Source organism: Ranitomeya variabilis, chromosome 4 (assembly GCF_051348905.1).
Source record: "Ranitomeya variabilis isolate aRanVar5 chromosome 4, aRanVar5.hap1, whole genome shotgun sequence".
Taxonomy (NCBI): Eukaryota; Metazoa; Chordata; class Amphibia; order Anura; family Dendrobatidae; genus Ranitomeya; species Ranitomeya variabilis.
The window spans coordinates 287672765-287700532 of record NC_135235.1 but is presented as its reverse complement, the minus strand read 5'-3'; the positions used below and the strand labels follow the sequence as shown (position 1 = coordinate 287700532).

The window sequence follows — 27768 nt, the reverse complement described above, 5'->3', positions numbered from 1 at the left end:
TCATGGCTGTTCGACAGCCACAACACATGCAGAGAGTCCGTTTGTTAGGCAAAACCCGGCATGTGTTGCAGCTGTCGAAAAGTCACGAGACATGCAGCCACGGGTACTCAAACATAATTTGAGCATGCCAAATACACTGTTAGCACCGGAGCATGCTCAGATAACACCTTATCCGAGCACAGTCACTCATCACTAAATGATACCTGCCGCTCATTGAGGCCGCACAATCCCTTCACAGAACGGAGGACATATTTTTGGTATATGTACAACATTTAAATCACAGATTAGACAAAAATGGGCTCCGAAGTTGTAAGAACAAATATATATTTTATAGCATTTTCTGGTATGGGACAATTAATTATAAAATGTAAACAACTCTACATAACCACATGGTGAAGGAGCGGCCCCCAGTGTATTGTGATGTGGGACAATACCGCGGGGGCCACGCCAGAAGCAAGTGGTTATCTCATTTATTGTATTAAGTTTCATTAATAAGAAACACAAATATAAACTTTCTTAAAAGCTTAGAGAGAGAACGCTAGATTAGATAAATAAGGGAAGCTGGTTGTCGGATCTGACCAGTACTTCGCAGCTGGTGGCTTGAAGAAGCACTTTTTTTTCTGATTTGGTCTGTTACAGTCTGTGACCGGGACTTGAGTTAGAAGGAAAGATCCCTTTCATTGGTAAAAAAAAAAAAAAAAAAGAAGGTGCTAAGTCTGTGAGGTCCGGCCATTGCTAGTACTCCTCCTCCTCGTCACCCGTGAAATGGTTTTGTTTCTTGCGGACGTTCCAATGTAAACACTCGGCCAGGCTGTCGAACCAGTCGTTCACCGGGTCTCGGAAACAGATGGAAGGGACCGGGTAACAAGAGGTAGTGATGCTAATACTGGAACGACAAGAGACACGGGGCTGGTTAGATTAGCACTGGAGTATCTGCAAGAGACGGTGGATATAATAATCTGGCGTAATATGCAGCGTAGACTTATGCCGGGATTACGCAGCACCAGCCATGCGGTTATCCAACTGGCCTGTCTGGGTAGGCAGACGATCATTCATTGCCCAGACAAACATTCAAGGGGTTTTCTGAGCGGCTACATTTCTGCAGTCTCCCTCTGTGACTGCAGTTTGGCAAATCTTAACAGCGTGCATTGCACACACTGTCAGGATTCCCATTAATTGCCAGATCGAGCACAGTTAGGAGAATCCTGAACATTGAGAGGAGTGGATGAGAATCTAATTGGCACGTGATCACCCTTACAAATGAAGGTAAGGGTAGGGCTACATGTCGACTGACCAGGTTGTGGCCAGAGATCGCTATATGCCGCTACCTCGTTGCACTATATAAGTGAATGGGGTCAGACTGCAACAAGCAAATTGCAAAAAAAAAAAAATCCAAGCAGATGCATTTATTTTTATAGGCTACCGCGTCGCCGTACTCATGTGATGTGATGTGACCCTTATTCACTTGTATTGTGTTGCAATGTACATTGTCAGGATCTGCAATGTTGGAGTGACTGCAGAAATTTAGGGCAAGCCTGGAAAACCCCTTATTAATAAGATTAGTCATTCTATCGGCACAGAACAAATCGGCAGCTCATCACCTGTTTACACAGGACAATCTGCTGCCAAGAATTAGGATTTTATGTTAGGTTATGTACAGCGCCAATAGATGGTACTGGTTATATTACTACTAGTGATGAATGAATGTGCTCGGATTACATGTTATCCGAGCATCTTGAGAGTGCTCTAATACTATGTTCGAGTCCTTGCTGCTGTAGGTGTCGCAGCTGTTACACAGCCGCAACATGCAGCGATTGCCTGTTTGTTAGACAGGTGCAACACATGTGGGGACTGTCTAACAAGCAGGCAATACCTGCATGTGTGGCGGCTGTCTATCAGCTGCGACACCTACAGCAGCAAGGACTCGAACATAGTATTAGAGCACTCTCAAGATGCTCGGATAACATGTAATCCGAGTGCGTTCGCTCATCACCAATTACTGCATACTGCTGAAATAAAGGATTTTCCACCAGCCTGATGGATGCTTTAAAAAAAAAAAAAAAAAAAAAAACAAACACATTGTTTAGGCCTCAGTCAGGCAAATTTGCAAAGGGTAATCACAAAATAACGGAAGCAGAAAGCGAACAAATAACTGAAGATTGATATTTTCTTTATTGAGTGTATTAATATCAAATCTACAACAAGGAGAAGTGTCAATGAGTGTCACATCACCAGGGGTACATTATCATTATTGTCACCACATATTTCTTCTTTTTATTGCATGCTTACCTGCAGTGACTGATTGCTCTCGATATACTGAATGCAGGCTATGCGATAATCTGGCGGTAGCCTTTTAATCTATAGCATGTACCTCTGTGGGCTGGCGTGGTCATCATGGACACATTTCCATCTCATACCGCCCATTCACTGCTCGGGCTTGCTGCTACACTGACCTTCGTCGACGAGTGTGCTGTGCTGCTGCGGTGTGGGCTTTCGAGGGCAGGCCGGCTCTTGGTGGTGGTGGACACGCATCCACTGATACAGTGTCAGCAATGGAATCGCTCCTCGTGCATAGCCTATTCCACTGCCCGACTTCATTTAGGCACGGTACCCTTCCCAATAGACCCAAGGATAGAGGAGGAGGGATTCATATGGGCCCCATCACTACACATGAACCACCACCCAGGGGACTCACAAAGATGCCAGGCTGTATCCCACCTTACCAAAATAAGGAACCAACTGGCCATGGGATCACCCCCTATCCGGGGAATTACACCTGTTATTGAACGCGATGCTCCTGGAGTGTATGTAGACAATTTACCATCTGACTATTATAATCATGTCCTCCAGGTCCAGGCAGGAAGCCCATATAACAACTATGTTGGTGGGCCAGGATTACCATTTACCAGATGTGTGCTGGCTATGTGGTGACCTGAAAATTATGCCCAGACTATGCACGCCCTGGAGAGGACAATGCCCTTATGCCCTTCCATATATTTGATCTGCCCAGCTGGGATCAAGTACTCCGGGATGACAAACTACCACAAAAGATGAACAGGGAACTACAAGGTTCTTCTGACCCTCATGTCTACATGGATGCCTAGGGTTCCCACAGTTAGAACCTGATGAATTCAAAACCAGAAATGAGGTAGCATCTGGATTTGAATCTATTATCCCCATGACAGATCGATAGGCTCGACGAGAATAGGGTTTTGATTTGCATTTCTCCTCCGGGGGGAATGTTAAGGATATGCAATTAATTGAAGATATACAAAATGAGTTCAAAATGGACTCGTATGAATCGAAGAGACTGATTATGCGCCTACGTGCTAGAAATCATACACGTCAGCAGTTCTAGAACAATTATGTGGACTTTGATATGATAGCGTGTCCACTTTTGCGATTAAAGAATGAAGTAATGCTTAGGAAAAAAACAGAATCATAAAAGCTAATGAATACGGATTAAACCCTTCCTGAGGGAGGAGAAATTAGAAGGGTTTACCAATGATCAATATGAGAAGTGACAATCTATATAAAGATGTGCTATTTCCTCAATAAAACGGATTTTCTGCTCGTGACTGTGTGGTCAATCACAAGTAGTCTCTCTCTATGTACACATAAATCTCCCCGATATATAATATGGCAACAGACAATTAAGATGATCGCACAGCTTTAGTGTGACTAACACCGTCTAAGTGGCTTTCGGGTCTTGGCACGGCTACCGGAAGAAACATTTGACCGCATTCGGTCTTCAATCACAAGGGGCATGGTCCATACTATTTAAGGAGCCCCTTTCATCCCCTACAAATCCCCCCCGAAAAAGCCAACACGAAATGCGCCTTGGGGTTTGTTGTACCTCATCACCAGGTAATATATGTATTTATTATGCCTTGATCTGCTGACAGTTTGTTTCACATTCAATGTAATGCATCAGGAGTGTGATACGCTCAATAAAGAAATTTTTTCAATCTTCAGTTATTTGTTCGCTTTCTGCTTCCGTTCTCTTTTGGGATTATAGTTTGATTTGAAGTGCGATTTATTGTGGACCTATATTTTGGTTACACAAATTTGCAAAGGGACAGTACAAATCGTCTGAATTAAGCCTCATCATCCATGCCGCCATCACTCACCTGTCTCCGTGGCAGACCTCCTGCCTCTTCCTCCCATCAAAGGAGACCCAGGCCGTGTTCCGTGCATCAGGCGAGAGCATGATCTGGAAAACAACAACAGCCATTTTTACGGTTTTATTGAATTCTGGATACACAGATGTGTTCGGTGGCTTTCACATCGCCTTTCCCCCAGTGCAGTTTCCACAAATTCCAAAACTGTGGTTTTGTGACAGCGACCAAGCCAATACAATACCAAGCGGATCCAATACAATGGCGTGTGGTGCATTCTCGGTGCAATGATGGTCCCAATGCTGTGGGTCTGACCAATGTCATATCCTACAACATGTAATTAATGTGACCCCAATGCAAAAAAAATTTGCAAAAAGGAGATTTTTGTTTACTTACCGTAAAATCTTTTTCTCCGAGCCAATCATTGGGGGACACAGACCATGGGTGTTATGCTGCTTGCCACTAGGAGGACACTAAGTGATACAAAGAAAGTTAGCTCCTCCCCTGCAGTATACACCCTCCTGCTGGCCCTCAGCTAACCAGTTCGGTGCAAAAAGCAGTAGGAGATCAGTAACAACATATTAGCTTACAGCATGTCATATTATATATGAGAGTATAGCATATCGGATTGTAAAAACAAGCATAAGCCAATACTAGGGTGGGAGCTGTGTCCCCCAATGATTGGCTCGGAGAAAAAGATTTTACGGTAAGTAAACAAAAATCTCCTTTTCTCCTACGCCTCATTGGGGGACACAGACCGTGGGACGTACCAAAGCAGTCCCTGGGTGGGGACAACATCAGATCAGGCTCTGTGTAACCGCTACTTACAAGTGCGCCACCGCGGCCTGCAGAGTCCGCCTGCCCAGAGTCACATCTGTGGAAGTCTGGGAATTATAATGCTTCAAGAATGCATGCGGACTGGACAAATCCGCAAACATGCAGGCGTGTCTTGTTGACGCCTGGTGCCTGGAACCCACGATAGACGGGGAGATAGGCTGTCATCTAACACGGAAGGACTACTGGATGTTGAAAGAATACACCAGGCTAAATGGCCGATGGAGACGGCCAAACCCTTCCTGTAAAAGTCAGGAAACCTTCCTCTTACCGGTAGGAAACCCAAGATACAGTGTCCAACCTTCGGAAGGACGCCGTCCTCAAGACATGCCTAGTCAGAGCACTTGCTCTGTCCGGAATATGGGGACCTCATTCCATTTTGTGGAGTGGTGCCAAAAGAGATGAGGGAGAAACTATGCCCTCATGACAGTAGTAATACAATACCACCTTGGTAACTAGGGACAGGGAAGGCTTGAGGACAACCTTGCCTTGAAGGAAATAAGAGAAAAAAGTCTGAAAAGACCCGTTAGCACCGAAGACTCGTCAGGATGAGGATATAGCCGAGAGAAAAGGACAACCTTCCCTAATAGAATAGATCGCAATGATCTAACGGTATGCAATAGGGAAGAATTACATGTGAAAAACATCCTGCGAGGTGGTCCCTACTTGCAGTTTTGTTGCAGAAATACAGAAAGCTACCAGCTCCGCAAGCGAACTGACGTGGTCAGTACGGATTTACGAGGATCACTGGGGCCCTTTCTGCTTCTGAAAAGCTTTCGGAAGTGGAAACTGGTACCACGGAATAACCGGAGCATGCAGTGCGAAGGCTCCTGGATCTCGAGGCCGAACAACCAACTCCAGTACGCCGGCGATAGTCAGGACGCTATCCGAGCTACAACTGTAGAGCTCCAGTGAAGGCGGGTCTGATGGAATACTTCCGGTGAAGTTCCCACTCACTTGAGATGAAACCCTGACGACTAAATATGTTCGCAGCCCAGAGTTCTACTTCTGGGATATGAACTGCCAATATCACCGAGTGATAGATCTCGGCCCATGTGAGGTACTTTGGCCATGGTGCTTGAACGTGGGTACTCGCTAAATGATTGACGTATGACACAGCCGTGGCGTTGTCCAATTGAATTCGGATGGGTTGACCCGCCATAAGGAGTGGACCTACTATAGGACTACCCTTGAGATCTCCAGAGCAATGATCGGGAGAAGAGGACTGGCATTGGAAGTTACTAGTAACCATGGAACCGGGAGAAAAAACTCCGGATGAAGAAGGAACTCCGAGACTATCGTCTGAAAGGCTGCTTGACTTGCTGAAAACTAACGGAGCAAAGGAAACTGTTTCCATTGTCGTCTCCGTTTTTTTTTTTTTTTGAACCCTCCCAGCAAATCGAATGAAATGAGGGGATGAGTGAGCAAGAGCGCGAGCTCCCTGTTGAAAAACCATGACCTTGTCCGGAGGGAGATTTACCACCCTTCTGGAAGAATATTGGATCATCCTCAAAAAGGATATCTGCTGGGCTGGAAATGAGAAGTTGTCTAAGTCTAGCCACCAGCCCAGGTGAGAGGGTATCGCAAGAGATATAGACGACTTAGCGTAGTCCTGCAAGGGTGGGTAAACAGTCGGTCAAACAGGATAGGACGACCACGCCTCTAGGTGCAAGATGACAGCCACCATGACCCTTGCGAACACCCTGGATGCGGTAGCAAGGCCGAAGAACAATGTCGTGACTTAAATGCTATTCACGAATGGAAAAGCAAAGGAATTTTTGAAGAGGTTAGGCATCCCGAATGTCGATGGATGCCCGAAACTGCACCTTTTTTGTTGAAGTAATGGCTGAGCGGATGAGACTCCATTCGAAGAAGACGAAGAACCTTGTGAAAAGATTGTTAGAAGTTTGAGGTCCGGAATCGGTCCTACTTATCGTTCCACCTTTTAGTAACCAAGATCCCTTAGATCTAGACTGTCCTGGACAACCCTTTCACTGTTGTTCGGGGCTGCGGAAACGTACGATTGTTCGTTAGTCCCCCGCTCAAGAATATGATTGACCAGCTGAACTGTCTTCAGGAAAGGGATACTGGTGTGAATCAAAGTAGTTAAGGGCTCTAAGCAGGAGACCGTTGCTCTAGCATCCATGCGGCGGATAGGGAGGTTAAAAGGCTGGATGCTATTTGACAGATCGTGGCATTTTTAATTGAGGACATATCGGGCAGGGATACTGGTAGGTAACCCATAGGAGATTGTACCCGGTTAATCTGCCGAGTGGCAGAATGCGCCGCTGCTTCCATCAGGTCATTGCAGAGTTAAAAATTAGGAGCCTCGATCCACCATCCTCTTAACAAGGAAGTGGAGAGGGAAATTCGCCTACTTGCATCTTCTGTTAAATAGTGGTGATGCAGAGAGGGGTGCTCAGACGCCCGAAAAAGCGGATGCCTCTGTACATCCACAGAGTACAGGTCTCCGGGTGGACAGGACAGGCTGTCTGGCGTTAGGCCTGGGCCTTCGAGTGCCCGTCTGTTGATGGTGTGGGGAGACCGGCGCCCTTTAAAGTGCCTGTCGCCCTTAAAAATCAGACCAGGCATAGCGTCCCGCGTAGAGGCTTCTGTCCAGTGAATCGCATATCCGGACTGGATGGCAAAAGCTCTACGAGGGAGTATAGGCTGAGGGAACTAGTTACACTGGGATAAACTGGGATCGGCGGCAGAGGGCTCCTCATCTATGACCAGTTTCGGATTGGTCATGGTGCCCTCAAGACCAGGGAATACTGGTCGTGTGCCGTTAAGACCAGGGAAAACTGGTCGTGTGCCTTTAAGACCAGGGAAAACTGGTCGTGTGCCTTTAAGACCAGGGAAAACTGGTCGTGTGCCTTTAAGACCAGGGAAAACTGGTCGTGTGCCTTTAAGACCAGGGAAAACTGGTCGTGTGCCTTTAAGACCAGGGAATACTGGTCGTGTGCCTTTAAGACCAGGGAATACTGGTCGTGTGCCTTTAAGACCAGGGATTACTGGTCGTGTGGCTTTAAGACCAGAGAATGCTGGTCGTGCGCCTTTAAGACCAGGGAATACTGGTAGTGCGCCATTAAGACCAGGGAATACTGGTCGCGTGCCTTTAAGACCAGGGAAAACTGGATGTGTGCCTTTAAAACCCGGGAATTCTGGTCACGCGCCCTTAAGACCAGGGAATACTGGTCACGCGCCTTTAAGACCAGGGAATACTGGTCACGTGCCTTTAAGACCAGGGAATACTGGTCACGCGCCTTTAAGACCAGGGAATACTGGTCACGTGCCTTTAAGACCAGGGAATACTGGTCACGTGCCTTTAAGACCAGGGGATACTGGTCACGTACCCTTAAGACCAGGGGATACTGGTCACGTACCCTTAAGACCAGGGAATACTGGTCACGAGCCTTTAAGACCAGGAAATACTGGTCACGTGCCTTTAAGACCAGGGAATACTGGTCACGTGCCTTTAAGACCAGAGAATACTGGTCGTGTGACTTTAAGACCGGGAATACTGGTCATGCGGGTTTAGGTAAAATCTCGCAGCGAGCGAGAAGCGCCAATTTAGGGGGCGGAGCTACAGGCACGATGTGGTCGGAGCCTCGAAACTTCCATGATAGGCCCCAGCCGGGGCGTAAATTTCTGCAGCCGGCGTCAGCGTAAGAGTTAGGGGTGGTCACCCGTTGCTCGAGAAAATTGAGCGCTTCCGCGTCAGGCGCTAAGCGCCGGGAAAAAAGGCTAAGCCGCCTTGAGGCGACACAGTGCGCTTCTGGAGGTGCGGACTACACATCGGCCGAAGCCGGGAGCTAAATTTGTTAGCCGGCTGGAGCGTTACCTCAGGGAGGTGGCCACAGGGAAGTCTGAGACTGCCTGTCAATATCCCGCTGCAGAAGCCCATTGCTGGCAGGATCCACTTACCAACGGTGCGCGTCCCGGCATGGAGCCGCCGCGGATGTCGGGTATTGCAGCGTGGACGGTGCAGGGGTAGAGAGATAAACCTCAATCCATCATCCCTTTGTTAGGGAGGTGGAGAGGAACCGTCCGCCTCCTTGTCCGCTTTCACAGTGGTGGAGGCTGCCCGGACCATGGAGAGGGGCTTCTGTACATCCACGAAGTTCAGCCCATCGGGACCATGAAAGCACCTCCGCTCCTGAAAGGGATTTCACTGCGGCCTAGTCCGGCTGCAAAAGCCGGGGACTAAATTTATGGAGCCTGCCGGTGGAGCGCGTCGGCGGGCCACGCGCCGAATGATTGCCGCTGGCGTACCGGCCAGTGACACCCCCAGGACCGCATCTTCCAGGCAGGCAGCGTGAGGAAGCATGGCCCCCGAGATCTGCAGGGCGCCTCTCGTCCCAGACGAGAAGCGCCGATATAGGGGGCGGAGTTACGGCCGTGGGCGGATCTAATCACTGCGGCCTAGTCCGGCTGGAAAGCCGGGGACTAAATTTTGAGGGCCTGCCCGGCGATGCGCGGTGTCGGCCGCGATGGAGCGCCGCTAACCGCCGCTGACCCCTGCTGGCGACGCCTCTCCCCAGGGACCCGGACCGTACCTCATGCCGCCAGAACATCCTCCTGAAGAGCTCCGGAGCGTGGAGGAAAGGGAGGAGGAGGGGGGGGGGGGGAGTATGTACTCACAGCCTCCAGATGCGCAGGTCCCCTTGACACAGTGAGTGTACGCTCTCAATCCATGCACCTTGGTGAATGGAGAGAATTCTTCTTCCAGATGGAAGTGTGCAAACGCCATATAATGTGGGCCTTGTCTGTCGGGCCCCGGAGAGGAACATTAGAGCCAGGCTCTATGTGCTCGCCGTTTTGCAGGGGGGGAAGGGAGATCGGAACCAAGGAGGGAACCGTCGCCCCAAAATTGGCGTGCTCCAACGTCGCAGGAGAGGGACGGGGAGGTATACTCGCCGTGCTCGCCTGTTGCTGGTTCGGGGGAGAGCGGGTCCCATAAAAAAGGATCCGTCGCCCCCTTCACTCCGTTGAATAAAAAATAAAAATTTACAGAAAAATAAAAATTAAAATTAAAATAAGAAAGTTGGGGTCTGAAAACAGACCCAAGTGCCTCCTACAGACACTAAGCAAGAACTGGTTAGCTGAGGGCCAGCAGGAGGGTGTATACTGCAGGGGAGGAGCTAACTTTCTTTGTATCACTTAGTGTCCTCCTAGTGGCAAGCAGCATAACACCCACGGTCTGTGTCCCCCAATGAGGCGTAGGAGAAATAAGAAAATTAGTATAAATTCGTTCTTTTCAAAAGAAAGGAAAAAATTATCCCAAAGAATTAAGTACACGGCCAGAGAAAATTTTTTTTTTTTTAGCAAAACAGAACAAAAAAAAAAAATCAACTTGGCAATTTATTTTTTTAATCCTGTTTACAAAACCAGAGTGCCTTTTAAATCTACGGTGTACAGCTAGTCGTCTAGGTTACCGGCCACCTCTATAGTCTCACAGCGGCAAATTACCTAGGCTTGCAAAATTCGCTCTGATGCCCGCTGCAGTCCCCTATACCGCAGAGGTAAAGCTGCCCTTGCTGGCAGCACTGGAGACTGCATATGTAATGCGAGCGCGCCACTGCTGGTCCGAACAGTCACTCTTCAGTAGCGCACCATCCTCCGGTAAGCAGGAAGCTGGGGGGCACAGGAGCGGCACGCTCCTGAACACAGAAGGTGAGAAATGCCTTTAAATGTGAACTGAATCGGAGTTTCCTATTTTTATTTTATTTTTTTATTAATTAATGATTTTTCTGTTATTGTTTTACAGAGTGGACATAAAAAAAAAAAAAAAAGTGATAAAAATTAAGTCACTGCTGCCTATGGCAATTCTCCAAGATGAATTCTTACTGGATTACGCCTCCGCCCCAAACTGGAGTCTTTCAGCTGGAACCAGTCTGGGCATTACTGGAGCAATAGTCCGTGTGATTAATACCAAGAAAAATATATTGCAACCAACAGCAGATCAGAACGTGGTCACCACTCATGGGGGAAAGATGCGTTACCGTGCCCATAGTGGGGGAACCTACCTTTAACTCCACCCCGGCAGGGACCACTATTGGTCGGAAGGATAGAGAATGGGGACAGATGGGGGTGATCATAATGGCTGGTACGTTCGGATGAATCATGGAGGCTCCGGCTGCCGCTGCGTACGCCGTACTGCCGGTCGGGGTGGACACGATGACTCCTGAAAATAGAGGAGTTGAATACTGTAAATGATCTGCGCACCACAAAGATTTACAAATGTCAAAGGCTGAACCTGACATCAGAATGAACAGCGGCCATCACTGTACACATGGAGCAAGTGGGGTGTCTGACATGTACGAGCCGCACCATCTACACCTGTACTCCGCACTATTGCAGCTTTACATCTGGAGACCTCAGACCACTAAAGTGTAAAGCATGTCCGGACCGGTACGGTGAATAGTGCAAGGCCTCAGCTAGGAGCGCATACAAGCACCTTCACTGCGAGGTCGGGGGGCGGCCGGCACAAGGATAAAGCCTTCCTTAGGCTAGGTTCACACTAGTGTATCTGCCTGCAGTGTATCATCTGCACGCGCAAACTTACGCCTCCGCATCATCTTACGCATGACGCTAAAAACAACTGCTGCGTGTGAATGCGTTTGCCTTGTTTATGCGCATGGTGGAGGTGAAGACATGATTTCCTGGACATGCGCAGTTTAAAGTACGCATGTCCTTGCATATCAATGCGTTCCCATAGACAGTAATGCATTTTTTTGATGCACTCATCCACATGATTGAACAATATTTGATGCCTCAAAAAAGGCAACATGTTGCGTTCGCCGGACACCGCGAAACGACGCATGGATACGCATCCTCATGTCCCTGCGTACACCATGTTACAGATATGTACGCAAGATGATCATACGCAGCGCACCGAAACGCTAATGCGACACCGGCCTTAGAAGTGCACATTTACAATTCTTACCATCTCCCTGAACTGTGGTGATGAGATGCCCATCCAGGAAGACGTCTACGTTGGACAGATAAGATGAGGGGCCTCTGTCCACCACCACTTCATTCAGGACCTACGGTTCATTAAGGAAGACAAGTTTAACATCTAACGAAAGAACAAAAAAAGAAGCAACATTACGCCGCTGTCAGATTACATAAAAAATGTATCTGTTGGCAGGTTTTTTGTTAAGGAGAACTTGTTGTTCCCCTATGTTTTCTACGACTTAGGCTAGTTTCACACTAGCGTTAACTGCATTACGTCGCAAATCCGTTTTTTACCGAAAAAACGGATGCGTCAAAAAAAGTGAAAAACGTATGCAACGCATACAGCATTTCGACGGATCCGTCGCAAATCCGTTAAACGTTTCCGTCGAAAATACTGGATGCGTTGCATACGTTGCATCCGTTTTTACCATCCGTTTTTACGACTGATCCGTTTTTAAAATGGGAGGCTCCCACATTTGATTGGCTACTGGAAAATATGGAAAACTATATAGTTACTGTTTTTACAGCCCATCTTTGAGGGTTTTAGTTTTGTGGCAGCGATGGAAGGTGTTCTTGTGAGCATTGCTAGTTTGGTTACCGACATTATCTTTGAGACGAATCGCCTGGATATCATAGTGCGGGAGAAGGAGGCGGCAGCGGAAAAACGGAGGATGCTTCTGCAGCAACGGAGACGGAGGCGACTCTGGATACATCCGATTAATGAACTATGGATGATGATAAAGGGATCCAAACCCTAACCCTACCCCTAACCTCACCCCTAACCGTTTAATGAACATTTTCTGACAGTCATAGTGCCACGTATTTCAGTGCCACGTATTTCAGTGCCACGTATTTAAGTGCCACGTATTTCAGTGCCACGTATTTCAGTGCCACGTATTTCAGTGCCACGTATTTCAGTGCCACGTATTTCAGTGCCACGTATTTCAGTGCCACGTATATAAGTGCCACGTATTTCAGTGCCACGTATTTCAGTGCCACGTATTTCAGTGCCACGTATATAAGTGCCACGTATAACCACGTAGTTATAGTATTTATAGTACGTGGCACTTAAACACGTGGCACTGATATACGTGGCACTGATATACGTGGCACTGATATACGTGGCACTGATATACGTGGCACTTATATACGTGGCACTTATATACGTGGCACTTATATACGTGGCACTTATATACGTGGCACTTATATACGTGGCACTTATATACGTGGCACTTATATACGTGGCACTTATATACGTGGCACTTATATACGTGGCACTTAAATACGTGGCTGGCTGGGGTCTTGTGGCTGGCAGTCTTCTCTCTGGGTCTTGCTGGCATATGTGGGGTTGAAGGCCCAGGCCAGGTTTATATAGATTTGGGGGTGTCTGGCCAATTGGCAACAAAATCCTGCTTCTGAGCATGCTCAGTGTAAAAAAACGTATTGCAGCGCTGCATTGCGTCGTACGACGTGTCCCGACGCATCCGTCGCTCATAGGCTTCCATTGTAGCCAACGACGTATGCCGCAGGATGCGTTTTTTAGGCGGAGACAAAAAACGTTACAAGCAACGTTTTTTGCCGACGACGTGTGGCCAAATTTCGACGCATCCGTCGTAAAACGGACACGACGTATGCCAATCCGTCGCAATACGTCGCCAATACAAGTCTATGGGGAAAAAACGCATCCAGCAAAAACTTTTGCTGGATGCGTTTTTTCTGAAAAAAGACGTTTTGAGACGTAATGCAGTTAACGCTAGTGTGAAAGTAGCCTTAACACAAAAGCAGTGCACCTGATACTTTGTTTGTTTGCCGTGCTCCTTCTCCTGCGGGCCGACGATGAGCCCGTTCTCCTCCACACCGTTCTGAATCACAGTCTTCTTCTCTTTGTGTTCTTTATGCACCTTCACTTTTAGTCTGCTGCGCAGGACAAGTGCCGCATTACCTACGAGGACAAGTCCACATGTTAGATTCCCATGTAACAATAGAAAAGCTGATGGAATTGTAACCATCAGTAAATATGATCCTACACGGGTGTGATAAAACCCGTCTGGCGAAGATCCCCTGCTACAGGGCCGTCACTTGGCGTAGGACATGTAAACTCTCATGAGGTTTTCATTCATTTGCAGTCTGCTAACCAGCACTTAACGGGATCTGCTCAGGTTACTGAGGCTTCTCTTAATCCTCTGGTGCTTGTGCAAGAGCGTCGCTACAAACGCGGAGCGCGACGTGACCCCAGCCGCTGTTCTTACCTTCAATGACCTGATTGACTTGGGTCTGGAAGTTGTCAAAACTAAAGGGGGTGAGGAACCCCAGTGATCCCAAGTGGAAAGCCATGACAGGCGGGACACTGTCCTATAAAAAGGTAAAAAAAACAACAAAGAAACTGTAAACTCAGAAATGTAAAAGAGAACATGTGGCTGAAAAAGCCACCAAAAGACGACCAAATGCAGTCCATATATGTATAAAAGTGTACATATTCCTCATGCCCCCTGAGGAAGGATAAGATCCGAAACGTGCGTTGGGGTGTGTGCACACATCCAGGAACCCCTAATCTGGTGCCGCTCACTATATAGGTATAGTTGTCAATGTATATGCTTTTTCTTTACTTAATTGTAAGGCTGCTCTGTTTCATCAGAGCGCATTTATCTAGTGAGTTTCCTTGAATTTTCTTGGGCACCTCCCTCTATTTTTGCTATGTTGCTATGGGCTATTATCTTGTATCAGTAATTAGTGGGTCCCTGTATGTGTGCACACCGTGCATGTTTTACCGTTGTCAATTTTTGGATATTTATATTGCATGCTTTTCCCTCACCTGTTGACTGTTTGTCCTTACTATATATAAATAAAGTATTTACACTTTTATACATATATGGACTGCATTTGGTCGTCTTTTGGTGGCTTTTTCAGCCACATGTTCTCTTTTGTGTCTTGATTAGCGACTAGTCCGTACTTAGTTAGTCCTGTTTATTTAGCTGGCTATTTATTATTATGATTTACTTCTATATGTGTGCTATACTCACATATTGGCCATGCTGACCCTTTTGGCAAGTATTCTTTTTAAACTCAGAAATGTGTAGAGAACATGCAATCATTTACTGGATGCTGAGCTGCAGTACCAGACTCAGCCCATATGCATGAGTGGCGCTGTTTTCAGACATACACAAAAGTCAATATTCATAGTTGTCAGAATGTGCAATAGATGTTTTGCCGTCTTGACCAGAAAGGTCTTTATCAGCTTGCAGTAACAGCTTATAGGCCCCCAAAGATGGCCATTATCATCCACGGAGGGGCCACGTTCTATGGGGCGCACATACTACTCACTGTCTGGGGTATTAGCAAAGAAGGAGATGGGTAATATCCTTTCCCCGGTAACAGTCCTCTGCTCTAATGATCCTGCAGTGATGATATCACATCCATCATTTACAGGACCGCTGCAGCCAAATCACTGGCCTCAGACAATGCCAGTACGACAGTAGCCTTAAAGGGAAGGTGTCATCAGAAAATCACCTACTGTTAAAGCTAAATGATAACGCTGGCCACTAGGCCTAATATTACACTAATACACTCAGAACATTGATTTTATTGAAGAATTTAAGGAGCATGATCTCATCGAGGAAGAGGTCATTGTACAGGAGGGGGGAGGAGCTGAGCTGTGACAACACAGGATCCACCATTCACAATAGGTGATGTCACAGCTCACCTCCTCCCCCAACCTGTACAACGACTGATACCACCTCTATATACAGTATATTATACAGGATCCACCATTCACAATTAGTAATATGTACTGTATAAAGAGATGTTATCAGTCATCGTAGAGGAGGAGGTGGTTAGCTGTGACATCTATTGTGATTGGTGGATTCTGTGTCATCTCCTGTATATAAAAGATGTTATAAGTAAGCAATTGTACAGGTGGAGGAGGTAAGCTGTGATATCACCTATTGTAAATGTTGTATCCTGTGTTATCTACTGTATATAGAGGTGTTATCAGTCATTGTACAGGAGGAGGTGAGCTGTGACATCACCTATTGTAAATGTTGTATCCTGTGTTATCTACTGTATATAGAGGTGTTATCAGTCATTGTACAGGAGGAGGTGAGCTGTGACATCACCTATTGTGAATGGTGGATCCTGTATTATCTACTGTATATAGAGGTGTTATTGTACAGTAGGAGGAGGCGAGCTGTGACTACCTATTGTGAATGGTGGATCCTGTGTTATCTACTGTATATAGAGGTGTTATCAGCCATTGTAATCTTGTCTGTGATGATGAGACAGATAAAAAAATTTCTGTGCAGAACAGGAAGTATGAGTCACATTTAAAAAAAAATAAAATTAAAAACAAGAAACCAACCTGGAAAAGCGAGGATGCATAGAGCAAGGTCCCATCTCCTCCAAGGCAAATAATGAAGTCAATCTGGTTAGAGATGTCATCAAAATCTGGCGAGTGATTAAACATTGAGGTTAGCATTCGGGGAAGGTCCTGCCATTCTTTACTAGATCTGGGAATGCAGAAATGAAGAACTGGGTGTGGAGAGAGGAAAGAAAGGAGTGTCCTGACCCCGGAGAGCGGAGGCTGCCGAGGACGGGGCGGCTCCAACTATCCCAATCACAGAAGGTAACAAGAACCAGTTTAACAAGACGTCTCCGCTCTCCTTGTTGGGTTCATGGCACTCTTTGCAAAAGAAATTAAAAGAAGGACCAGACCCAAAATTTCCAGAATACAGAGAGTCGCTTCTCAAGGTCTAGATGCATCCTCAGTAATAAGAATCAGGGGATGATGTGACCCTCCTGAATATGCTTAGGCTACGTTCACATTAGCGTTGGGCGCCGCAGCGTCGGGCGCCGCCGCATGAGTCATGCGCCCCTATATTTAACATGGGGGCGCATGGACATGCGTTGTGCTGCGTTTTGCGACGCATTCGTTTTTTTGGCCGCAAGCGTTGGGCGCAGAGAACGTAGCAAGTTGCATTTTTTTTGCGTCCAACTTTCGTCGAAAAAGGACGCATGCGTCGCAAAACGTAGCGTTTTAGCGTGCGTTTTGTTGCGGTTTGCGTTGTGCGTTGCCGACGCAGCGGCGCACAACGCAAATGTGAACGTAGCCTTAATGGGGTGTCCAGGATTAGGAAACAGGGGCTGCTTTCTTGTGGAGGACTTGCAATACCAGACAAAACCTTACGGTCAGGGGGGCACTTTTTCTCAGCCATTTTATTTTCTAATCCTGGACAACACCTTTAAAAGAAGATGAAAGCACAGAAAAAAAACATTACTTTCCCATTCTGCCTCTTTCTCCTACACCGTTCGGTCCCTGCTGACTTGGTGATCTTTTGGCGAACTGCCAAACAAGGTTTCTGCTGCAGCCAGTTGTCTGACCACCACAAACACAGTAGTGAGGAGGAGGCAGGGGGAGCAACCATGATCCTGAGACCTCTTTTGTAAGTATCACCCCCTTCCTCTCTCACGTTCCTGTGTCTTGCTGCAGAATGAGCTTTCCTTTTAGAGCTCTGTGTGCCATAGGAGACAAAGCCTGTTAACGCCAGCCCACAAAATCAGGCCTTTTATAGCTTTACTGTTCCTTTAATACATTTACACCGTAGGAAGTGCTGTAAAGTGAGGTTGCACATTTACAATTCAGTCTCAAGATGTGATTAAGCATCATAACTACGAAAACAAACAATGATGAGTGTCTGGTAATTACAGCTACACAGTTACATAACCGGATCATCACAAAGAGTAAGATTTTGGCAAAATTGAGTTAACTTTTTAATCATATTCATAGAGCAAGTAAACAGAAATGTTAAGGGGAGTACCTTCTCTAAAAGTGCAAAACTTCTTTTTGACTGGTCCAAAATTCTCGTCGTTCACAATGGCTGGGTCCTCTAGGACCTTTTTCTCCACATAAACAATCATGTTCTTCTGCTAAATGAAGATGCAAGAGTTAGAACCGGACACTAGTAGATCCATCGTGGGCAGAATATGACCGTCCCAGGCATCCTAACACAGCCATACAGATAGGGATGCAGGAACTTAATTCAGTCCATAAATACGAGAAAGAGGTCCGCTAAAACCAGCTCTGCCCCGACTCCCCAGTACACAAGAGTCTGGCTTGGCCAAACGTTCCTGTGTTTTCATTGGGGAGGGAGGAGAAATCTGTTATCTGACTCCTCCGGCAGCAGCTTACTCTCCCCAAAGAACAAAAAGGATCTGATGGTGAGATGCCACCTGCCCGATCCTTCTCTCCCGACAGAAGATGTTGGGGGGCTCAAAAACACATCAGATGGTCTTCAGTTTCTACCAAAATCTTCCCCAAAAAGTGATTTCATCAAACGTATGTTTCTCAAAGACCCCTGCGAGACTCCGTCATCTGCTGCAAGGATTTTTTTTTTTCACATACATGGATGCTTCCATTTCTTTTAGCACCTGCCTAGGAGACATCATCATCAGATCCCACTTACCTCCGTAAGGAACACACAAAGTTCCTTGAAGGGCTGCAGCAGACTGGCGTCTCGGACCTTCTTGATCACCAGCACACTTTTGGGTGGCTTGTTCCACGTTAGTAGCTGGCTCGCAGGGTCCTGAATATGCCTAAAAATTCAGAATTAAAAATAAAATTAAGGGCCGTGAGATACCATAATGTAAAATGTTCATTATCCGCTTCTCCAGAATCCACCAGCTCAGACTAAAACAAGTCTACCGAAGCTAAAAGTCTCCGGCAGGCATTGTGAGCCACTGCCGATATATCAGACATAACTCCAATCCCAAAGAACCTTGAGTCGTGACCACACAGGGACGTCATGAGTCTTAAGAAGGCATCCGAGCATTTTGTAGACGTGTAGATGGCAAACATGGTGAGGAGTGGAGGGGTCCTGGCACAAGATGTGGCTTCCCATGTTACAGGGTAAATGGTCTGTACTGCGCGGCTCATAATAGAGCCATGAGGTGGGTGGTCACCAGACGTCTCCAAGAACCAATCACGAACACGTGAAGACGATGGGAGACGGCAGGAAGGGAAAAGGCGCAATCACAGTAATGACCAGAACGTGCGGTAATCGCATCGCCTTTTTATAGAGCACTTACCCTACATGACCTGAAAAAGGAGCCGTCAGGTCAGTGATTGCTCTCCTACCAGGAGAGGAACAGGCAGGGATTCAATACAGCTGGAGAACCATAGGATTGGGCCATTGTGACAACAGTCGTGGTCCAATCGCAGCAATAAACATCATGCGTAACCCAATCCTTGCATCGCATTTACGTGTCGAATAATGTCAAGTGGCGGCGGCCTGCCTCAGATTATGGATGAAAGTGGGAGGGGGCAAGTGGCGGCGTCCTACATCAGCTTATGGAGGGAAGTGGGAGGGGCAAGTGGCGGCCGCCTGCCTCACCTTATGAGGGGGGGGGTGAGTGGGAGGGGTCAAGTGGCGGCGGCCTGCCTCACCTTATGGGGGGGGGGGTGAGTGGGAGGGGTCAAGTGGCGGCGGCCTGCCTCAGCTTATGGGGGAAGTGGGAGGGGGCACGTGGTGGCGCCCTGCCTCAACGTATGGGGGCGGGAGGGGCAAGTGGTGACGGACTGCCTCAATGTATGGGGGTTGGAGGGGCAAGTGGTGGCGGACAGCCTCAGTTTAGGGAGGGGCGCAAGTGGCAGCGGTCTTGCCTCAACTTATGGGGGGTGGGAGGTGGCAAGTGGCGGCGGCCTGCCTCAACTTATGGGAGGAGGGGCAAGTGGCAGAAGCTATCCTTGGCTTTTATTTCACTGTGCTTAAAAGCTAGTGCACCACACACTTTCATGGAGTAGGATCCCTCAAAAAGTATATATTACAATTAGAGTATTTGGTCAAGACACTCAACTGCATGCTGCAGACATTGGGGCTTTACTTTCATGATGTGAACAGAGCCGGATTGAACTGCTGTTTGCAGACCTCCGTGCCAATTAGTGTAAGCACCATCCCAGATCCCAAAGAGGTTGTCCAAGGTACGCTGCAATCCAGGAGCAGGGAACACTGGGTGTCCATCTAACGGGAAGTCTTACTGCTCGTTACTCCGCTTTCCCACAGATACAAAAGGGACCCCCTGGATCTGGTATCGGCAGCGCTCTCATGGCCGAGCCCAATATGCCTAAATAAGTAGGAAGGCGACTGGCACACGGGATTAGTGGCTGCTGAGTAATAGGAGCGTGCACTTCATGTCAGGAGCAGCTCATTGTCACAGGCAGACAGGACAGGCGGCACCTATTGTGGTGACAACAGAAACAGCTGATACACAGATTTCCCATACAGCCCGTCCAGCGCTGCTCTGCGCCTCTCCAGCTGATGTGAAACAATCCTCCAATCTAAGAATACTGATCTACGCCGATATTACATGCACCGACATCCACATAATCTTACAAAATAATGGTCTGAAGCGCCTTGGAGAGGAAATGCTGCAGGACGCCCGGGCGACCTGCATGTGCAACGCTTATTGTGGTTATGTCAGTGTGATTCACAGCCAGTAACGAACAATTATCAGCCTGAACATAATAAACAAATATTTATATATTACTATGTACAAACATCTAACACAAAAACCATACAAAGTTCATGGGGAGGCGCCACATAAAAGGTCCCTAACAAATGTTCACGTCTCCCATTTATAAACGCACAGCGCAACGTGTCAGACATGGAGGATCCCATCGACTTACAATAGGGTCTGTCATTGCCATCAAATACGACAAAAACAGAAGGCAGCCACTGCTGCATATGAGAACTGAGCGACAGATTATCGCCAGCCAGTCGGTCACAGATTCTCTGAGGATTTTACCCTTTGCAAACTAAAATCCATTCCAGAAAATCTGCATCCTACGTTGCAATACGCCATCTGGGCATGCTGGGAGTTGTAGTTACATAATCGTAAAAGTAACAGCATTCCCACATACCCCCAGCAGTCTGCAGAGCTTACAATCTGCAGATAAAGAGAAATAAGTACATTCTCCCCTTGCTGACAGTTACATGTACAACACACCCAGCTCTGCTACACCACCACCGATCCATTAATTGCTCAAAAAGTGATTTCTCTGTACTCAATGATCAGCGCAAAAAACAAAACAAAACACAAAATTCACACCAAAAGCAGCAGCATAAATTCTGAAGACATCTATATGATAAGCGTAGTCTAAAAAGGAAGAAGCATACAGACATTGCAGCCCATCCCGTCCAGAAGGGCAAGTTCTGGTGAAATCAGACGGTGTCCACAACTGCAGAATAAGCAGAGCCGGGGCAGCACGACATGCCTGGAAAGCTGCCCTGGGATCTGTGTATTCCCCGTGTCCATTCTTCGCTCACATTATGCCCTTATTCATGCTGACGAAGCACAATAATCCCCCCCTTATACCACCCCAGGGGGACACCATGGGGTGGGCCGGCTGGAGATACTACTGACCAGTGCCAGGTATTCTTGGGAAGGTTTCTTGGCTTCACTTTGTCAAAAATCTTCATGGTGTCTTGCATAAATATCACTGACGTCAAAGAAAAAAATAAATAAATTTTGGAATGATGTTATTGGCAGGAAGACATCGTGCAGAGCAAAAAATCCAAAAAGACGGATAGGAGGGTGGAAAGAAAAAAAAAAAAAGGGGGAGACGTCTTCCCCTCTGTCAGGCGGCCAGGATGAGACCTTGACAATTACAGATCAAGTCATTTCTACAGGAGGAGATCTTGGTTGTGGGGTCTTCTATCCCGGGGGCGTAAGTGAAAACAGCTGCACGTGTTGCTAAATGGTGGCAGCAGAGTGAGAGCTCGCCGAGCCTCCGCACGGTTATCGGCCATTCCAGGGGTTGAGCCGCTCCTTTTACAAATCTTAAGACGCACAAACTTCCTTAAGAAGGGGAAAAAAAAAAAAAAAAAGTCAATGAGTGACTTGAGCAGATTCCCCGCTCGGCGCAAACGACAGCCGCTTGTCCTGGGAGCTCGGCAAGTTTATAGAAGGTGGTCGGACAAGGATGGGGGCAGAGAAGAATCAATGAAGGCTCGTCCAGGTACTCCGGCTCAGCATGGCAGGCAGCCAGCGCACGGCCCCTTAAGACGAGGAGACTATTACATAAGACTGATCCTGCCCAGTAGGAGGAGAGCGGCTCCATCAGGTGGAGGGAGCAGGGAGGGGAGTAAGTGATGCACTCGCTGTAGGGACACATCTTCATATTACCAGGGCTGATCGGACGGATGACGACACCAGGAAGCCAAGTCCGTCCTGTTCCCCAAACCGGTGACGGAGAATTACATCGGGACTAAGGGCTCGTTCACACGGCGCGTTTCTGCTGACAGTGCGAGCAAAGTGAATGGGACTGCAGAAGCCTCGTGCACACGCTGCTTACTTTTTCCTTGCAGATTTGGAGTAGTTTTTCCGCATTTTTCATCCAAATGAATTGGGAAAAAAAAAAGTATCAAAACTTAAGTATTTAATAGGGGACTGCGGCTGTGGAGACGAACCCCGCACCTCCAATAATAGGGGACTGCGGCTGAGGAGACGAACACCGCACCTCCAATAATAGGGGACTGCGGCTGAGGAGACGAACACCGCACCTCCAATAATAGGGGACTGCGGCTGAGGAGACGAACACCGCACCTCCAATAATAGGGGACTGCGGCTGAGGAGACGAACACCGCACCTCCAATAATAGGGGACTGCGGCTGAGGAGACGAACACCGCACCTCCAATAATAGGGGACTGCGGCTGAGGAGACGAACACCGCACCTCTGATAATAGGGGACTGCGGCTGTGGAGACGAACCCCGCACCTCCGATAATAGGGGACTGCAGCTGAGGAGACGAACCCCGCACCTCCGATAATAGGGGACTGCAGCTGAGGAGACGAACCCCCGCACCTCTGATAATAGGGGACTGCGGCTGAGGAAACGAACACCGCACCTCTGATAATAGGGGATTGCGGCTGAGGAGATGAATCCCGCACCTCTGATAATAGGGGACTGCGGCTGAGGAGATGAATCCCGCACCTCTGATAATAGGGGACTGCGGCTGAGGAGACGAACACCGCACCTCTGATAATAGGGGATTGCGGCTGAGGAGATGAATCCCGCACCTCTGATAATAGGGGACTGCGGCTGAGGAGATGAATCCCGCACCTCTGATAATAGGGGACTGCGGCTGAGGAGACGAACACCGCACCTCTGATAATAGGGGACTGCGGCTGAGGAGACGAACACCGCACTTCTGATAATAGGGGACTGCGGCTGAGGAGACGAACACCGCACCTCTGATAATAGGGGACTGCGGCTGTGGAGACGAACCCCGCACCTCCGATAATAGGGGACTGCAGCTGAGGAGACGAACCCCGCACTTCCGATAATAGGGGACTGCGGCTGAGGAGACGAACCCCGCACCTCCGATAATAGGGGACTGCAGCTGAGGAGACGAACACCACACCTCCGATAATAGGGGACTGCGGCTGAGGAGACGAACCCCGCACCTCCGATAATAGGGGACTGCGGCTGAGGAGACGAACCCCGCACCTCCGATAATAGGGGACTGCAGCTGAGGAGACGAACACCACACCTCCGATAATAGGGGACTGCGGCTGAGGAGACGAACCCCACACCTCCGATAATAGGGGACTGCGGGTGAGGAGACGAACACCGCACCTCCGATAATAGGGGACTGAGGCTGAGGAGACGAATCCCGCACCTCCGATAATAGGGGACTGCGGCTGAGGAAACGAACCCCGCACCTCCGATAATAGGGGACTGCAGCTGAGGAGACGAACACCACACCTCCGATAATAGGGGACTGCGGCTGAGGAGACGAACACCACACCTCCGATAATAGGGGACTGCGGCTGAGGAGACGAACCCCGCACCTCCGATAATAGGGGACTGCGGCTGAGGAGACGAACCCCGCACCTCCGATAATAGGGGACTGCAGCTGAGGAGACGAACCCCGCACCTCCGATAATAGGGGACTGCGGCTGAGGAGACGAACACCACACCTCCGATAATAGGGGACTGCGGCTGAGGAGACGAACCCCGCACCTCCGATAATAGGGGACTGCGGGTGAGGAGACGAACACCGCACCTCCGATAATAGGGGACTGAGGCTGAGGAGACGAATCCCGCACCTCCGATAATAGGGGACTGCGGCTGAGGAAACGAACCCCGCACCTCCGATAATAGGGGACTGCAGCTGAGGAGACGAACACCACACCTCCGATAATAGGGGACTGCGGCTGAGGAGACGAACACCACACCTCCGATAATGGGGGACTGCAGCTGAGGAGACGAACGCCGCACCTCCGATAATAGGGGACTGTGGGTGAGGAGACGAACACCGCACCTCTGATAATAGGGGACTGAGGCTGAGGAGACGAACCCCGCACCTCTGATAATAGGGGACTGCAGATGAGGAGACGAATCCCGCACCTCTGATAATAGGGGACTGAGGCTGAGGAGACGAATCCCGCACCTCCGATAATAGGGGACTGCGGCTGAGGAGACGAACCCCACACCTCCGATAATAGGGGTCTGCGGCTGAGGAAACGAACCTGTCACCTCCGATAATAGGGGACTGCAGCTGAGGAGATGAACCCCGCACCTCCGATAATAGGGGACTGCGGCTGAGGAGACGAATCCCGCACCTCCGATAATAGGGGACTGTGGCTGAGGAAACTAACCTGTCACCTCCGATAATAGGGGACTGAGGCTGAGGAGACGAACCCCGCACCTCCGATAATGGGGGACTGCAGCTGAGGAGACGAACCCCGCACCTCCGATAATAGGGGACTGTGGGTGAGGAGACGAACCCCACACCTCCGATAATAGGGGTCTGAGGCTGAGGAGACGAACCCCACACCTCCGATAATAGGGGACTGCGGCTGAGGAGACGAACCCCACACCTCCGATAATAGGGGTCTGCGGCTGAGGAAACGAACCTGTCACCTCCGATAATAGGGGACTGCAGCTGAGGAGATGAACCCCGCACCTCCGATAATAGGGGACTGCGGCTGAGGAGACGAATCCCGCACCTCCGATAATAGGGGACTGCGGCTGAGGAAACTAACCTGTCACCTCCGATAATAGGGGACTGAGGCTGAGGAGACGAACCCCGCACCTCCGATAATGGGGGACTGCAGCTGAGGAGACGAACCCCGCACCTCCGATAATAGGGGACTGTGGGTGAGGAGACGAACCCCACACCTCCGATAATAGGGGTCTGCGGCTGAGAAGACGAACCCCGCACCTCCGATAATAGGGGACTGCGGCTGAGGAGACGAACCCCACACCTCCGATAATAGGGGTCTGCGGCTGAGGAAACGAACCTGTCACCTCCGATAATAGGGGACTGCAGCTGAGGAGATGAACCCCGCACCTCCGATAATAGGGGACTGCGGCTGAGGAGACGAATCCCGCACCTCCGATAATAGGGGACTGCGGCTGAGGAAACTAACCTGTCACCTCCGATAATAGGGGACTGAGGCTGAGGAGACGAACCCCGCACCTCCGATAATGGGGGACTGCAGCTGAGGAGACGAACCCCGCACCTCCGATAATAGGGGACTGTGGGTGAGGAGACGAACACCGCACCTCCGATAATAGGGGACTGCAGCTGAGGAGACGAACCCCGCACCTCTGATAATAGGGGACTGAGGCTGAGGAGACGAACCCCGCACCTCTGATAATAGGGGACTGCAGCTGAGGAGATGAACCCCGCACCTCCGATAATAGGGGACTGCGGCTGAGGAGACGAATCCCGCACCTCCGATAATAGGGGACTGTGGCTGAGGAGACGAATCCCGCACCTCTGATAATAGGGGACTGCGGCTGAGGAGATGAATCCCGCACCTCTGATAATAGGGGACTGTGGCTGAGGAGACGAACCCCACACCTCTGATAATAGGGGACTGCGGCTGAGGAGATGAATCCCGCACCTCTGATAATAGGGGACTGCGGCTGAGGAGACGAATCCCGCACCTCTGATAATAGGGGACTGCGGCTGAGGAGATGAATCCCGCACCTCTGATAATAGGGGACTGCGACTGAGGAGACGAATCCCGCACCTCCGATAATAGGGGACTGCGGCTGAGGAGACGAACCCCGCACCTCCGATAATAGGGGACTGCAGCTGAGGAGACGAACACCACACCTCCGATAATAGGGGACTGCGGCTGAGGAGACGAACCCCGCACCTCCGATAATAGGGGACTGTGGGTGAGGAGACGAACACCGCACCTCCGATAATAGGGGACTGCAGCTGAGGAGACGAACCCCGCACCTCTGATAATAGGGGACTGAGGCTGAGGAGACGAACCCCGCACCTCCGATAATAGGGGACTGCGGCTGAGGAGACGAACCCCACACCTCCGATAATAGGGGTCTGCGGCTGAGGAAACGAACCTGTCACCTCCGATAATAGGGGACTGCAGCTGAGGAGATGAACCCCGCACCTCCGATAATAGGGGACTGCGGCTGAGGAGACGAATCCCGCACCTCCGATAATAGGGGACTGTGGCTGAGGAGACGAATCCTGCACCTCTGATAATAGGGGACTGCGGCTGAGGAGATGAATCCCGCACCTCTGATAATAGGGGACTGTGGCTGAGGAGACGAACCCCACACCTCTGATAATAGGGGACTGCGGCTGAGGAGATGAATCCCGCACCTCTGATAATAGGGGACTGCGGCTGAGGAGACGAATCCCGCACCTCTGATAATAGGGGACTGCGGCTGAGGAGATGAATCCCGCACCTCTGATAATAGGGGACTGCGGCTGAGGAGACGAATCCCGCACCTCCGATAATAGGGGACTGCGGATGAGGAAACGAACCTGGCACCTCCGATAATAGGGGACTGCTGCTGAGGAGGTGAACCCCACACCTCCCTCTGATAATAAGGGACTGCGGCTGTGGAGACGAACCCCGCACCTCCGATAATAGGGGACTGCGGCTGAGGAGGTGAACCCCACACCTGATAATAGGGGACTGCGGCTGTGGAGACGAACTCCGCACCTCTGATAATAGGGGAGTTTTATTTGATCTCAGATTACATAATCTCAGATTACATACAGTACAGAGCCTGGTGTGAATACATCATAGAAATCTACATGCAAACATTGAGCAGTCTGTAAAAAGGCTGGGCGATTTCAGCTCTTAAGCATTTGGAACTGTAAATGCAGCTGTGAATATGGTGGATATGCAGAAGTGGACTGCACTACTCTCTATAGGACATAATGCAAACAGGCCTATCCACGCAGTAATGTCTTTGGCATTCGGCAATTACTGGAAGGTTATTTTTATATTATTTGATGTCAGCTGCGGTAAATTAAGGTCCTAAATGATACCATTAACAAGATTACAGGGTTTTTATAAGATTGCACGAGACTATTGACACCTCTTTTTATGTGTCATAGGTATTACTTAGAAAAAATAAAAGAAATACACAACATTATAAGAGGCAGGAAAAATCCACGTCAGAGCACCGATGACATACGGGAAGTAAAACCTATAAAAACTATTAATAAACCTTCTACTGTCACAATTATTTAGATAAGAGGCTTAAAGGGAACCTGTCACCCCGTTTTTTTCAATATGAGATAAAAATACCGTTAAATAGGGCCTGAGCTGTGCTTTACAATAGTGTATTTTTTGTCCCCTGATTCCCCACCTATGCTGCCGAAATACCTTGCTAAAGTCGCCATTTTCGCCTATCAATCACGCTGGTCCGGTCAAATGGGCGTTGTGAAATCACTGTTTCTCCCCCCCGCTCCTCGGCGTGTCTGACGTAAATACCACAGATTGCTCTCTATTTTTTCAGTTGCGCAGTGCATTCGGCTCTCGACTTCCGGGGCACACAGGTTACAGTGACGAGCCGCGCATGCGCAGT

At 49.0% G+C, this 27768-nt stretch overlaps 1 protein-coding gene across 4 annotated transcripts in view; it reads right to left on the bottom strand.

The window, feature by feature from the left end:
* Positions 1-307: 307 nt before the first annotated feature.
* Positions 308-27768, bottom strand: part of NADK (NAD kinase) — a 64534-nt gene continuing 37073 nt past the window's right edge. For 2 of the 4 annotated variants that reach the window (XM_077250101.1, XM_077250103.1), the window contains exons 4-12: positions 18368-18497; positions 17723-17831; positions 16267-16352; positions 14162-14264; positions 13703-13854; positions 11902-12001; positions 10982-11139; positions 4131-4213; positions 308-886 (exon numbers count right to left, since the gene is read on the bottom strand). In XM_077250101.1, coding sequence (XP_077106216.1) covers positions 736-886; positions 4131-4213; positions 10982-11139; positions 11902-12001; positions 13703-13854; positions 14162-14264; positions 16267-16352; positions 17723-17831; positions 18368-18497 — 1072 coding nt within the window. In that variant the 3' untranslated portion in view covers positions 308-735. Of the gene's footprint in view, positions 887-4130; positions 4214-10981; positions 11140-11901; positions 12002-13702; positions 13855-14161; positions 14265-16266; positions 16353-17722; positions 17832-18367; positions 18498-21323; positions 21942-27768 lie in introns of those variants that run through there. The other 2 variants (XM_077250105.1, XM_077250104.1) reach the window with 2 other exon arrangements.